Source organism: Saccostrea cucullata, unplaced genomic scaffold, assembly GCF_032062105.1.
Source record: "Saccostrea cucullata isolate Sc308-1 unplaced genomic scaffold, CSIRO_AGI_Scuc_v1 ctg14035, whole genome shotgun sequence".
NCBI classification, from domain to species: Eukaryota; Metazoa; Mollusca; class Bivalvia; order Ostreida; family Ostreidae; genus Saccostrea; species Saccostrea cuccullata.
In genome coordinates this window covers 1-16,351 of record NW_026919788.1, presented here as the reverse complement: position 1 = coordinate 16,351, position 16,351 = coordinate 1, and the positions used below count along the sequence as shown (strand labels likewise).

General features: G+C 35.6%; 2 protein-coding genes across 2 annotated transcripts; one reads left to right on the top strand and one right to left on the bottom strand.

Moving 5' to 3' along the window:
- Positions 1-1,482: 1,482 nt before the first annotated feature.
- On the top strand, positions 1,483-6,522 carry LOC134238075 (uncharacterized; the record flags this gene model as incomplete). The annotated part of the gene is made up of 9 exons (XM_062720206.1): positions 1,483-1,564; positions 3,064-3,083; positions 3,265-3,334; positions 3,505-3,527; positions 3,872-3,935; positions 5,235-5,918; positions 6,002-6,075; positions 6,156-6,213; positions 6,333-6,522. Coding segments are annotated over 9 exons (1,104 nt in total), but the record flags the coding sequence as incomplete, so codon positions are not given.
- Positions 6,523-7,293: 771 nt separating this feature from the next.
- LOC134238065 (E3 ubiquitin-protein ligase SH3RF1-like) lies at positions 7,294-16,348 on the bottom strand (the record flags this gene model as incomplete). The annotated part of the gene is made up of 8 exons (XM_062720197.1): positions 7,294-8,174; positions 9,133-9,264; positions 9,701-9,825; positions 9,946-10,588; positions 13,587-13,754; positions 13,869-13,933; positions 15,306-15,453; positions 16,296-16,348. Coding segments are annotated over 8 exons (1,509 nt in total), but the record flags the coding sequence as incomplete, so codon positions are not given.
- Positions 16,349-16,351: the final 3 nt, after the last annotated feature.

Here is a 16,351-nt window from a genome sequence, read left to right as displayed (position 1 = left end):
GCCATGTGAGGTAAGCATTGATTCAAATGTTTTTTAAAAAAAATTATCTGCGTTAATGGTAAAAGTGAAACAGACATCAGTAAAATCTTTTTTTTTAATTATTCAAAATCTGTTGATGGACCACACTGCAATTATAATGTGCACGAGCCTCTGAAAACACCAAAGGTGGGATCAGGTGCCATGGTGTAGTAAGCTTTCGACTGGTCACATACGCCGTAGGTTCATTGTAAAGGTTTACATAGTGTGTTGAACTTATTTTTTTCAAAGAGAATGCATTAGTAGTGATCAGACAGAAATCACATTAGGAAAAATACTAGTGCACGAAAATAATTTTTTAATTACTTTATTTTGTTATAATATGTGAAGGTTTTCCATTCTTATTTAATCTATTTCAAATTGTGTTTATCGAAATCAATTTTACTTCATAAAACTCTGATGGAATTGGGACATTTTAATAAGCAATTTTTAATTCATGAAGCCTCAATAAGTGCTGTTCTGTCTATAGCCGTATGTGTAGCTGTCTGTCTGTCAGCTTCTGAGTAATATAAAAGATTGACAACACTTTATTGTAGGAAAGTAAAACGAGTATTTTACTACCTAGGTTTGCAAAATCTTGACTCAATATCATAATCCAACAATCTTTCTGAATTCCTACAGTATCATTATCATTGGACCTACTAGTATTTTTGTATTCATTTGAAGTGGAATTTATTCAAAATCTTATAAATAAGAAGAAAAAAACTCATATGTCGACTCGATCTACCCAATGAGCTTGAAATTAAAGATTGAAATAACCTAACAGCAACGCCATATAATAAACTTGATGACTTCAACTTTTCATTCGTTAACTTCCCTTACCTATGTAGCTATTTACCTGAGGCTTATGGGTCTATGTATCTTCCTATTCTTGTTTCGATACACAAGACCATGAACAACGTACAAACTTTCTAAAACGGGGTAGGCCATTCTCAAGCTGGCTATCTAACGAAACAAGAATATCAGCAGTCTCTTTTAAAGTCATCGTTTCTATGGGCGATGCATGACCTTGTCAGCAACTACAATTTATCATTAAGTCAAATTTTGACTGACATATTTCATACTAATTGTTATGCCATTATTTACACACTGGATTGTTTACAATTTTCTCCAGTTTTCCCGATCATGTCAAGGAGCACATGGCGGCTGTGACCAGTCGAAGGGGCTGCTTACTCTTTCAAGTCATCTGATCCCATCTTAAGAGCTATATCATTGTTATCTCTGCTCATATTTGTACTGTTTGAATGGAAATCGGAGCTTAAATACTGTTCGTTATCACCATTTCCAAGACCGCCGAAATATGGCTGAAAAATTGCCGACTCGGCGGAAATAAAACAATACATTAAGCAAGACCAAGGTCAAATCATTATGCCATAAAATACTAAGTAAACAGTAAACCTTGTGCTTTCGAACCTTGAATGACTTAAGTGTTTTGAACTTACTCAGCTACTAGTATTATCGAAGCCATTTTCTGTTAAGCCTAGATGCAGGAACGGAGAAGTTTGCAACAAAGGAATATGCCAAAGAGGTTTGTATTTAATTATACTGGTTTGTTTTATAAAATTACACTAGTGCTAAATAGGTGTCTTACCTGTTAACTTCTATCATAGCTGTCTAACTTCGCGGTTTCCAAATGTTTCCTTATATCACAGGAGTTCGCGTACCTATCAATTTTACCGAATTTTTTCGTAAATTAAAAATATTCGTAATACTTATTATATAGGTATTACGTATTTTTTTAATTTACTAACTGAAAATTTCGGTAAAATTGATAGGTACGCAAATTCCTGTGCCTATATATTTATACCTAAGGAATATTCCATTCCAAAGGGCTGTCAGGTCATTCCATTATCCAAAGGTCTTAACCTAGCACATCCCGAATCTTTGCCAAATGTTACTATTTTCTTCCTTCCCTAAAAAAGACAAATATGCTAGCTCTGCAAGATGCATTTTCTTGCTTGAAAGTCTTTATGATATTGTAAATTCCGTAACATTGTTTAAATAGTGTCTCTTGTGATATTGGGGGGAGGGTGGGTCTGAATAGTTTGCCAACAATTTTTTTTGTTATATTAATATTCTATAAAATAATTGTTTTTTATCAACGGTTCCAACAATTTCCTCAAGATTTGTCATGGTTCTTAGATATCTCTCCTCCTTTTCTCTTTTTATACCGGAATTCCTTTAACTTAAACTGCTTACATTTGATAATATTATATTAATCATATATTCCAAGCTCTCTGATTGGCCTAAACTTGGTCACATGATTTAGTAGATAACAGCATATAGACTTGAGTTACTATTTATAGAATTTGAAATGTATATCGACTTGATGTTTCTCAAAATAGAGGTAATTTTCTGTAAAACAAAAAATTTATAGGAAAGGTTTCACAATTATAGCTAATACAGTATATGACTTGATGTTTCTGAAAAAAATAAATATATACTTCAATTTGTATTTAAATTTGTAATGTTCTGTAACTCATAAGACGTAACAATGGCCTGAATTAGGATCTAATTAATATTAGAACATATTGAATATCTTTGTCAAATTTGATACAAAACATATTCAAAAAGATGTACATTTGTAGTATTTTTAATTAGTAAATCCTCTAAATTATGTAAAAATCTAAAAATGTCAAGGAAAGTTTCACTCAGTTATATTAAACAACTTAATTTATTTTGATTTCTAGTCTCTAAGTGTTTAAGAGAGAAAACTTGTGGTTTGTTCCCATTTTTTCAAATTGTTTTTTATCAACCTCTGTAAAAAATAATATAACAAATGTAGCCCTTTAATTCGGTCAATCCATAGATATATCGACTTCTCAGAATAGCATATCGACCTCGTACTTCGTGCTCGGTCGATATGTTTTTCTGTGAAGTCGATATATCTATGGATCGTCCTCATCAAATGGCTATATTTATATATTAATATTTCGTATTGAATTACAAGTTATATATGACAAGAATATAAGTAAGAATTGCAGCATTGTCAGTAAGACTGATTTGGTGTCATTTCTTTCCTTTCAGTCGGGAATTCTCAGTGTAGTGTATGTATCATAATACTTTTTAAAAGTATAATTTTAACTTTAAAGTTGCACTAACTGAAGATTGCAAATGAATTTCCTTATTTGAAATAGACAAAAATATGACTGATTTAAGGTGACTTTTTGTTAACTTGGCAATTGGTCAGATGCCATTACTGAAGTTTTAATTTTGTTTCTTTGACAGCCCTCGTGTCCCCCCGGCTACGTGTGCCACTGTGACAGTCCTGGGGATTGTCACTGCGATGTTCTCAACGGTAGGTCTTCTAATACCCTCATGGTCATAGTCTTAGTTCCTTGAGCCCCTCTTTGTATGAATTAAATAAATGATTTTTAAAAAATCATATATTTGCTATTGCTGAGAAGAAGTAATCTGTTCTAGACCTGGTTTTCCCTTGACTCTGTATTTCTATTTTTCATCTTGTAGCTAGGCCACATCCAACCTGTGATGTAAGTGAATTGATCTAGTTTTCCTATCGCACAAAAAGGGAAAAAACTTGCTGTTGTTATATATTTCCTTCATTCAAGTCCATACAATAATAGAGTTGGAATATTTCTGAACAATTTTTATTTTTGGTCTTTTGGAGATTAAAGTTAGCTAGAATAAAATTTTATTTGTTTAAAAAAATCTATGCAATAAGTTTGGATATTTGAATATCTCATAATTTCAAATACAACAAATACTTAGAGGTTTTCAGCAAGAAAATCGACACACATGTACAAAATAAAAAATCAACTTACATGTTTCGTCATTGGTCTTTGTGTTTGATATGTCCATTTTATTTCTGTAACAGAGACCGTGTCCGCCAAACTCCAGATGTATAGATGGTCATTGTACTGGAATAGCCCTAACTGTTGGTAAGATATCTTACAACAAATCTTTCGATTTGTTATAATGTCATTCTGGAACTGAGAAGAGAACAAAAAAGGACCAACAGAAACACCAGAGTTAGGATCAAGTGCCATGGAGGAGTAAGAACCCCATGTCTTCTAGTCCAATAATCGTCTGCTCATTGTCATAAAGACCAATAAGAAAACTCCTTACACGATTCAGTGTAAAGAATGGTCGTTGTTTTTATCATAGAATTTGCAAAATGTTGACTTTCAAGGGGACTGTCGGTATCTTATCAAATCAACTGGAATGCATAAATTCTAACTTTTATCATTTTTTTTTTTAATTCAAAGGCTTTTTCGAAATAAAACTCCAGAAATCATTAACAACAATATATTCATAATTTTAGTCTAAAGGGTAATTTTAAATGCTTGTGCCTGAAGGTTACAAAAAGTTTAAGTGCCAAATAAACTTAAGTATTTACACAGGATGGTTCGTTAGATAAATTTCAATGACAACCAATATGCATAGGCATACAAAATTGTACTGCACATATCGTCGTCAATTTTGCAGAGGGAAAACAATCGCAACGCGTAACTATGTCGCCCGGGTAGCGCATGCAGTGGCTAGAACATTTGCTCTAGATTGAGTCGCGGAATAAGGATCGATCGAGCTGATTCTGACTCTGCGAGTTAGAATCCCACTGAAGGACGTGGAAACCGGTCCTTCGAATGAATCTTTACAAAACGAAGTCCCACGTCACAGTAGGGGACAATGGTAAAGTTCCCTTACTAAAAGCCTGTGGCACAGGTCTAAATTTGCAGCCAAGCGGCAAGTGGTGGCGTCTCAATTCGAGTTCAAAAATCTCGAAGGACATTTCACTAACAGGCTACCTTTCTATTGCCGTCTACGGCACGTACTTCACAACCATATCCCCTCGTTCATGATGATTATATTAATAATAAATCATATATAGTCATCATTTCGTAAGATCTATGGTCGATACAATGACCTTGTCAGTATACAATTCATCATTTAGTCAAATGCCGACTGGCGTTTTTCATACTGATAGTTAGACCATAATATACACACTGAATATTCGACGGTTTTTCCGTTATTTCCCGATCATGACAAGGAGCACACGGCGTGTGTGACCGATCAGCATGGATGCTCGCTCCTCCTTGGCACCTGATCCCACTTCTGATGTTTTGTAGGTCCGTGTTTGCTCTGCTCCAATTTTGTATTGTTTAAGGGACTTTGATTTTGAATACTGTTCGTTATCTCCATATATTTCATATAACAGTGATGTCTCTTTTGTTACACAGGTGCCGTAAATCCGAACGATGTTCGCCCAGTTAATCCTGTACAGTCGCTACCAAATATGCCTTTCTCGCAGACGGGTCCATTATCTCCTCTTGGTCCAAATTCAGAGGCTTCGTCAATGATACCGGTTGTTCCAAATAACAGACCAATATCGCCCATCAATAGAAATTCACAGACTGGACCTTTTTCATCTTTGATTCCAAACAGTCGAACAAATACAAATATTAACCCTAACTCCAGATGGACCGTCAGAGATTCTTCTGGTTCCAGGGTGCCGTGGGCGAGACCCCCACCGATCATAATAAAGCCTGGTTCCTCCTCTGACCTCTCACCAATCCCAGGTTCCTCTGGGCCTATTGATCTTAACCCTAGTCCGAACACAGAGCTGTTTCCAATGACTGATAATATACCAGCAGCGGTACCGCAAACTCCATCACGTGGTTTGTTTGGAACTTCCGCTTTGAGTGGTACATCAGAATCTGGCACAGGGATGAGTCTTCCACCACTTAGTGGTTTACTGCCCGGGGGTGGGGTCCCTCCTACACAGAATAGACCCGCACAGCCGGTGGTTCCTCAACAACCCATTCCACCAGGACCTGGGGGGCCCGGGCCGGATATAATCCGTATTCCTGACATTGCAGAGGTTTGTCAGGGTAATAACTGTGTCGGGGCGCCACTTGGACCTGGTGAGTACCCTGTTTATATAGCTGTACAGTTGTTGTAGACTGATTAAGTTTTGTATCTAATGATTGTTTTTATACATGTTAAGGGTCAAACGTTGGACTTAATCAAAGACCAGAGGTTCCACAAAATACAGCAGGAAGAGGGGATAACTGTGGACAGGTATCTCTATTTCTCTCTCTCTCTCTCTCTTTCTCTCTCATTATGAGTGATTTCTTTCTCATTTTTATTTTCTGTTTCAGCTAACGTGCTTTGAGAATGAGTTTTGCTTTGATGCATTAACTTCTACTTGCATGGGTGGTATGTATCCCCAGTACTTTATGTTAAATTTCCTTGTGGTTTCTTTTTACTCTGTCAAAGATAGACACGTATTTATATCTGTATTTCAATTATTTAATTGTTTATTTTCTTTTTAATAGTTAATACAGGGGATGCAAGAATACCGTGAAATCTCACAAAAATAGATCTACAAAGAAAAGTCTGTGTTTATAGGAACAAAGTTGTTATGGTGTTGTATAACTTAATATTGAAAGAAATTTTTATTCCTGTTATTTTTTTTAAATAAACAATAAAAAAAAAAACAACTTTCACGTGTGATTTCATCAGTGAGCACAATAAACTACTTGAATGTTTTGACTTTGAGTAATTACATGTAACAGCATACAATTATAAATTGTTAATTCAGAAAGAGAACAATGATGTCCAATAATCCTGCTCTCAGCTGAGAAGAAATTAACAAAAAAAGAGAAATCTCATTTTTACTTTGTATTTCCTAGGGGTATAACCAGAATGTGACATGCCAAATCACTTTTGGAATGTTAACATATGAAGCCTTGTACAAAACAATGCATAGACAAAAAAACTTCTCCATGCTAAACCGAGAAAGGTAAAATCCATACTGCATAGAGACTCTACACACAGAATTAAAATGACAACCTTCTCTAGACAAGAAACTCTGATAAAATCAATTCAAAAACTACTCCACAGCACTAACCTAAGAATTGGTTGTATAATTAAATAATGTAAAAATCACAACATCTTCAAAAATATCACTGATTTGAGTATATCCAATGCTCTGTTTGACAGGAAATCAAATTAAAAAAAAAAACTTTACATTTAAGGTACAGAAGATGCATGCTTCGAGTAACAGACTTAAGGAGAATATATCAAACAGTACATCCATACACAATATACTAATAATTATCTATACAATGAACATTTTAAAAATCTTTCAATAATCACTTTTGTAACTAGATGCACATGTAAGTCAAATAGAAATTAGTTAATATACAAATTTTAAGATGGCACTGTTAAATCTTTTAATGATTTCTTTTCAACAATATAATGTGTAAGATACACAGGTTAACTAATCTATAAACTGTAATAACCAGCAAGACACAGTATTCAAATTGAATAACGAAAATGACTGGAAGACATTTTATAGTATCAATTACATGTATGTAAAGGGAAACTACAGATTCAAATAACAACATACAGCCTATTCATATATAGGAAATAAAAATCAATGTTTATTCAAAGAAATAAAATGCCCTTAGTTATCAAGAGTGAATGAGAGATACTTGCATATAACAAAAGAAAGTGAAAGTGAGGTTAGCATCCTACATTTTTCAGTTATTGTTCAACTAACACATGAACTAAGATGTCAAAGGCAGGAAATGAAAATATTTAACTCAATATTTAAAATATTGCATCAATAATATCTAATACACAAAAATGCACAAAATGGCAGTTTATATACTAAATAATAAGAAAACGTTTTCCTGTACAACATGTGTGCATGAAAAGGATGATGTTAAAATCATTGTAATATTAGGACAAAAACTGAAGTTTAAATGAACTTACTTATTCATGTGAATAAACTTAATGCAATTTTGTGTATAAAAAATACATCAACTATCACATTTGTATCTGACATGTCTTATTCCCCACTGCATGATGAGTGAACCTTCAAGGTAGGAAAATCCACAGTCACGCTGTCTACAAACTTTCTATTTTCCTGAGCCTTGGGAAGGTTTAGCAATTGCATATCTAGTCAAACCGTCCCTACAGAAGTAATGTTGAAATATCATTGATCCACTTTTTCCACAAAGCTTCCAGGAAATAACCCTGTCTTTCCACTTCTCTGCAGTGTTCCTTTGAACCAGCCATCCTCGCGTTTCTTTGTCACGTAAACAATGTCTCCCAACATTAGGTCCAGCTCTACTACGTGTTGGGCAGGATACGGCTCTTTACATCGGTATCTGCAAGCAACAGAATAATCATATATCAAGGTAACATGCAATATGTTCTGACAAGATTACAAGGTATTGTATGCCGTTTTGAAAATTAAGGCCATTGTGTAGAGATAAACAGACGAGCTAGACTGATCAAGGTCTCTAACTACAAAAATTAAGACTATTGTGTACAGATAAAATACACGAGCTAGAATAATCAAGGTCAGCTGTGATTAAAATCATGCTGTATATGAAAAGTTGACAAAAACTCTATTTTGAGACTGGTAAGCTTATTTTTCATGACTGATGGCCTTTTGCTCATTATTTTTGGACAGAGGCATTTTTCTCGACTGGGGGCATTTGATGGAGACACTTTTCTTGGCTGAGGGCCTTTTGTTTTGTTTTAACCAAGGCACTTTTGTGGACTGAGGGCCTTTTGATTTTTGTAATTTGACCTACACATTTACTTTTCTTGGCTGAGGACCTTTTAATTGCTATGTTTTGAGCAAGGTACCCACTTTTCTAGACTTATGACCTTTTGTGTGCTATGTTTTGACTGAGGGACTTTTCTTGTCTTGTCTAAGGGTATTTTATTTGTTATCTTTTGACCTACACAACTACATGAGTACTCATCTTGACTGAGGGCCTTTTGTTTGTTATATTTTGACTGAGACACTAACTTTTCTCCACTGAGGGCCTTTAGTTTTTATGTTTTGACTGAGGTTCTTACTTTTCTCGACTGAGGGCCTTTTGTTTGTTTTGTTTTGACTGAGGAACTTATTTTTCTCAGCTGAGGCCTTTTGTTTCTTATACATGTATTTTAACTGAGGAACTTACTTTTCTCAGCTGAGGGACTTTTGTTTGTTATACAGTATTTTGAATGAGACACTAACTTTTCTCCACTGAGGGCCTTATGTTTTGACTGAAACACTTACTTTTCTCCATGGAGGCTTTTTGTTTGAAATATTTTGACTGAGGAACTTACTTTTCTCGACTGAGGGACTTTTGTTTGTGATGTTTTGACCCGAGAGGAGGGTGTACAGAGGAATCAAAAGATCCAGTCTTAACATGTTGGCCTTCTACAGACGTGGCCACCTCAGATGGGTACGATCCAGACCTACAAAAAATTATCTGTCAAATTGAGGTTCTGTTTGATGTTCTGTCTGTCATAGATTTATTTATATGATAGTAAAATAGATAATATACACATGTACTTTCAAAACCTATGGAACTTTAGAAAATTTACAATTCCAACAGAAAACATATTTATAAATCTAGCATCTCCAAACATTGTGAAAAAAGTTTTATGTTTGGTATCTAGGAAATATATGCTTAAGTTGCAGGTTTCTTAAATGAATTGAAAAATTAATTATGCATGTATATAAAATAATAATCTTACCTAAATTAGAAGAATTCAGAGTTACTGTATATACACATATGTAGCAAGTTATACCTTGTACATTTATGTGCTATTACATCTTGTATGTGCTATTTTCCTTTTATGAGCAAATGTATCCTATGTGTGCATTAGTGTCTTTCGTATGCTATTTTACCTTGTATGAGCTACTTTTCCCGAGGGTAAGGCTCCCTCACTGTCTGGGGTGGACCTGGCCTTCCTACCCTTCCCAGAAGTCAGTCTCTTTACAAGGCTTAACTTTTCTTTCTCTTTTTTCTCTCTCTAAAATATTTACAGGTACAAATCATCTTATTATCTAATTCATTGAGTCTGAAAATAATATCCTTGCTGCTACAGCAGAATTTGCCTTTTTGAATAATGACAATGTACATTATCGTGTACCTTGTTTGATGATGAAGACTCCCCAGAGGCTCCCACAGGATCTGTTATCTGTACACTGGGGACCAAAGATCCTGGTCCATTGACTCCAACCACTGGTCCTGTTTTACTGATCACCGAGTTAGGTGGTATAACCACTGCGTTAGCTGCAAATCCCTGCACATCAGATGAAGTGGTTCTTAAAGGACTCATTTTGGATGCTGCTTTGACATAGACAGGTTTAGGAACACTTCTAGCCTGTGATGATAAATGATCTGCAGTATGAGATGTGGACGACATTTGTGAGTTTAAGATTCTGTCAGGGTTAGCCTCTGTGGACAGTGAGGCCGAGGAGGGGGGAGGGAGGTGAGGTTTGTGAGAAGACTTGACAGGGGGCACCTGTGACCCGGATGATGAACTTAATGACGACGTAGGTACAGGTTTGGAGATGGCAGACTGTTCTTGTCTGGATGATGATGACGGCGGACCATCCAGTCTGGAGTTGTGAGTCCCCTGTTTATGTGAAGCACTGTTGTCTTGCCTGGCAGAAATTGCCTGTTCTGGTCTGGATGACATTTCTTGCCTTGACGAAGACTTTGAGTTGGATGATGATGTTTTGGCACGTAAATTCTGGACATTATTGGGTAAACCACCAGCAGAAGGAGACCTAAAAAATAAAACCCCATGTTTATTAAACTGGTAATTTCTAGTGATAGATTTTTGGGGGCAATTTTATCATTCAAAGACAATATCGAAGTCTTCATAACTTTTTTAATTTTCCAGTCCAATCAGAAGGGATGAATTCAGTTGGTATAAAAAAAAAGTACGTAAGGGTTGCCCGCAACCCTGTGTCTCGCCTGCTGTCGCTGTGGTTAGTAAGAAATGATTGTCTGATAAACTGAAGCATTTATTGACATTTCAGAAGGAATAACTCAAAAATACAATAATAAAGAAATGGAACAGCTGACTTAATATCTAATCCCTTGGCGATTATATTGGCATTTATATATATATACATATACCCTGTAAATTCACAAATTATTGTGATGTTTTTATTATTGCGAATATTGCAACGTGTTATGAGTCGCAATAATTTGAACTTGCATTTTGAAATCAAATCCACTGTATATGTATCAAGTCATTCATGCAGAAAATGTAGGTGAAGATTACCTAATTATGGTACTGATATTGTTGGTTACCCATGATGTGTAGACTGACAAATTATCATGCCACTATAAGTTATAGTTGCTGAGATATGGACCTCCACCATAAATTTATGCAAAGTCACTCATGCGGAAAAATGTAGGTCAAGATGACCTAATTCTGGTACAGGCGTTTGTGGTTACCCATGATGTATCCACTGACAAATTATCATGCCACTATAAGTTATAGTTGCTGAGATATGGACCTCCACCATAAATTTATGCAAAGTCACTCATGCGGAAAAATGTAGGTCAAGATGACCTAATTCTGGTACAGGCGTTTGTGGTTACCCATGATGTATCCACTGACTAACTATTATGCCACTATAAGTTATAGTTGCTGAAATATGAACCTCCATTATCAATTTAACCAAAGTCATTCATGCAGAAAAATGTAGGTCAAAATGACCTAATTCTGGTACTGATGTTGTTGGTTACTTATAACCTGTACAATGACAAATCATCATGCCATTATAAGTTATAGATGCTGAGATATGGACCTCCACCAAAAATTTAACCAAAGTCACTCATGCAGAAAAATGTAGGTCAAGATGACCTAATTCTGGTACTGACGTTTGTGGTTACCCATGATGTATCCACTGACTAATTATCATATCCCTATAACTTATAGTTGCTGGAATATAGGTCTTCACCATAAATTATCATGAAAAAACTAAGTCCAACTTAAGGAAAAAATACGGAAAAATTTGAATTTTTTTTTTCAAAATCATACTTGGGATATAAATTTTTATCCATACTGAATATTGTGTCCAAATTTCAAGAAGACTGAATAAAATTTGAGAAAGTTATTGCAGTTTATAAAACTTTGACATTTGGGTTAACCAAAAGTTGGACGCCGACGACGACGACGACGACGGAATCTATGGTCGCTATGTCTCGCTTCGCGACATTCGTCGCAGGCGAGACAAAAAACAAGCAAGAGGCCCATGGGCCACATCGCTCACCTGAGAAGCTTTGTCCATTCTGTTCTTTACCAGATTTCCCCCTTGTAATACATATTGTGACCCCACCCTTCCCACTTATCATAATTTAAACAATTTGAAATCTACACTACCCCAGTATGCTTCCAAATAAGTTTCAGTTTTGATTTTCAGATTTTTTCTATATATTTCTATGTAAAACATTGATTCCCCATTGTGGCCCCGCCCAGTTCCCAGGGGTCATGATTTGAACAATTTAGAATCTACACTACCCCAGGATGCTTCCAAATAAGTTTCAGCTTCTCTGGCTCAGTGGTTCTTGAGAAGAAGATTTTCAAAGATTTTTCCTATATATTTCAATGTAAAACTTTGATTCCCCATTGTGGCCCCGCCCTAGCCCCGGGGGTCATGGTTTGAACAATTTAGAATCTACACTACCCTAGAATGCCTCCACATAAGTTTCAGCTTTTCTGACCCAGTGGTTCTTGAGAAGAAGATTTTCAAAGATTTTTCCTATATATCTCTATGTAAAACACTGATTCCCCATTGTGGCCCCGTCCTACCCCCGGGGGTCATGATTTGAACAATTTAGAATCTACACTACCCTAGAATGCTTCCACATAAGTTTCAGCTTTTCTGACCCAGTGGTTCTTGAGAAGAAGATTTTCAAAGATTTTTCCTATATATTTCTATGTAAAACACTGATTCCCCATTGTGGCCCCGTCCTACCCCCGGGGGTCATGATTTGAACAATTTAGAATCTACACTACCCCAGGATGCTTCCACATAAGTTTCAGCTTTTCTGGCCCAGTGGTTCTTGAGAAGAAGATTTTCAAAGATTTTTCCTATATATTTCTATGTAAAACATTGATTCCCCATTGTGGCCCCGCCCTACCCCCGGGGGTCATGATTTGAACAATTTAGAATTTACACTACCCCAGGATGCTTCCACATAAGTTTCAGCTTTACTGGCCCAGTGGTTCTTAAGAAGAAGATTTTCAAAGATTTTTCCTATATATTTCTATGTAAAACACTGATTCCCCATTGTGGCCCCGCCCTACCACCAGGGGTCATGATTTGAACAATTTAGAATCTACGCTACCCCAGGATGCTTCCACATAAGTTTCAGCTTTACTGGCCCAGTGGTTCTTGAGAAGAAGATTTTTTAATGACCCAACCCTATTTTTCGCTTTTCTTGATTATCTCCCCTTACGAGGGGATATGTCCCTTCATTTTAACAATTTAAATTCCCCTTTACCCAAGGATGCTTTGTACCAAGTTTGGTCAAAATTGGCCCAGTGGTTCTTGAGAAGAAGTTGAAAATATGAAAAGTTTACAGATGGACAGATGGACGGACAGACAGACAGACGGACGACGGACTAAATGTGATCAGAAAAGCTCACTTGAGCCTTCGGCTCAGGTGAGCTAAAAAGTATTAAAAATGAGTTTAAACTTCTTGAACAATATTCATAAATTACACTTTCAGCAAACAACTGAAGGTCTAAAACTACAGGTAACAAACCTGGCTTGCTGTACATAATTTCCAGGGAAGACCCCAGCTTTGCCAGTCTTGAGACATCGACCTTTGAACCATCCATCTAGACAGGCCTCTATCACACTGTAGTAATCTCCCTTTCTTAATTCAACCTCATCCTCTTTCTGGGGTTTGTAGTGATACAAGGCAACAAAGCTAAGAATGGAAGGTCAACATTCAATGCAAATAAATTATGTACCGGTATCTACTGTCAAGTTGATATACATCTTCACATTCTTATCTGAACATTTTTCCTATTCCCATACTTACATTTTGGTTTTAGAAGACCCCACTCTGGTGCCTTCTTGCAGTAATGAAGCTCCCCTACTAGATGTCTACAATGAATATCATGAATATCAAAATACATGTACTACATTTAAACTTGAAAAATATTCTACGTACTGATATGCAATACACATGTAATGCTAAAATGCTTGCATTCTATAATGGTAAATATGATCAACAGGGTTCGACCTTAACTTTTTACCTTGGTGGACCGCAGGTCCACTTGTCAAAAATTATTTGTGGACCTTCTCTATATCTGGTGGACCTTTGGTGGACCTTTATAAATGTTTGAATTAATGAATGAATCATTACAAAAGGCATTAATTAAAACTAACTGTAATACATGTATATATCGATTCCAGACAGACCAATAAAGCACAAATCTAACAAGTCAACAGAATCAAATTAATATTAAAGACTAGTCAGATTTTTTTTCCAGAAATATTGTAAAACTTAAAAAAAAAAACTATTAATCTATAAACCAAAGAAATATTTTAATAATTATCATTAAGTTACAATGGTGAAAACCTGCACTGATTTCGCTTCCACAGGTAGATTAAATTTAAAACTCCAATTATTAATTAATTTGTTCAATTATTAAACAAGTGAATTTTTCATGTATCCATGGCTAGATAATTTATTTTACAATTACTACGGTGCAAAACTGACATAGGTACATGTATCTGTATAAATTAATTATTTTCTAAATTTATTATTTATTCAAATAAGTAGTCATATAATATGTATATCAAGAAAAGAAAATGAAACTGCAAATAATAGTTCATTTAATGTAAATTATGCCTGTTTGAACATCTATTTAAAAAAAAAAAAACAATGCATAAGTGCAGCTGTCAATCAATTCTAATTATCTCCAACAGTGTGCGTTCAGGCGTGAAGCGATTTCCTGTTACCCAGTGAAATTTTCACACCTTTATGTGCATTAGGTAAATAGGGGAGAGACTGGCTAATTTGGCACGGATTTTTCATGTTTATTCAAGGTCCATGTTGAATGCTCTTGCGTCTCAATATTATTGTTAATATTGGAGTTATCAATTTTACATGTACTTGCCCCCCCCCCCACCTCATTACCTAAACATTATTTACATGTATATTTAAGTCTTGTATAATAAAGGTATGGAGGAATTAATAATTTGAGTTAGGGATTTCGATTTAAAGAAAAAGAAATTCTGGAATTTCACTGTCTTTAAATATGGTGTTTAAATTTTAAGTGGACCGACGGTCCACCTAGTCCTGAACATTTGGTGGACCTTCCAATTTTTTGGTGGACTCGGGCCGCCGGTCTACCGTTAGTGTCGAACCCTGATCAATGATCATCACGTAATTTGAAATATAGTTTGTTTGTCCAAATGCACTACTTGGGTCAGAAGCATTAATTTAGGGCGATCCTTTTAAAACCTGTACCTTCTCCCTGCTGCCTCCCCCTGCCTGGTCTGTGACATTGAGGGGCCTCTCTGGCCCTGTCCTTGGAAGAGGGGGCGGGGATCTCACTTGACCTGATACAGATGTTGGTGGGATCACTAGATTTCCTTTGCTGCTCAGCTCTAGAGATCTATAAAAGAAAAGATTTCTCCAAATACAACTGCAGATCTGTAGCTCTCTGGTTGAGAAAATCTGGGCAGACAATCCAGAGATCTTAAGATCAAGCATTGTAAAGTCCTTAGATTTATGACTTCACTATTTTGTCACTTCAGATATTATTTCTTATCTTATATGCATCCCCCTCTAAAAGCTTGGTATCTGTTAATTATTCACATATTCTACTCCTATTCCTATTATCTGTTAAAAAATTTGGCTTCTCCAAAGGCTGAATTAACCAAGTGAATGGTATATGAATATTTTAATACATGTAGTATACACAGATAGGAGAAAAGAAACTATTCTCCTAGTAGAATGTACATGCTAAATGTGGTAAAATGTCGCAAGCTAATACATGTATATGCATATAGACTTATGACTCAAAATGGTCAGATATAAAATAAAGCATCTAGCATGCAAATCATGCATTATACTTTACACACACCACATAAAAGAGAAACATTTCATTATACCTTTTGTTACCAAAAGCCTTTGAGTGGATGACTTGTTTGTTTGGTTTTTTTTTAATAAATATATTAATTTTGGAATTTACTGCTAAATTGCTGTAAACGTGTATCAGAAAAACTCTCCACAGTGTATACCTACACACTTAGATACTATATAACTGAAAACTAATCTGAGGCTTTTCTACAAGTATCACAATAAGTTAAAAGCAGCTTACTTATCTCCTACCTTGAACAATTCTGACTTTGACAGACAATGTATAATTAAAGCTGGCATATCAGAGTGAGACACGTTTTCAGTACTGACTTAATATTTACCTCCTGTATGAGCAGTACTTGACCAAATGTTTACCTGCGGTTATGTTGGTATTGAGTGGGCGTGTCCTGCGTGGCAGTAAATGAATGTCG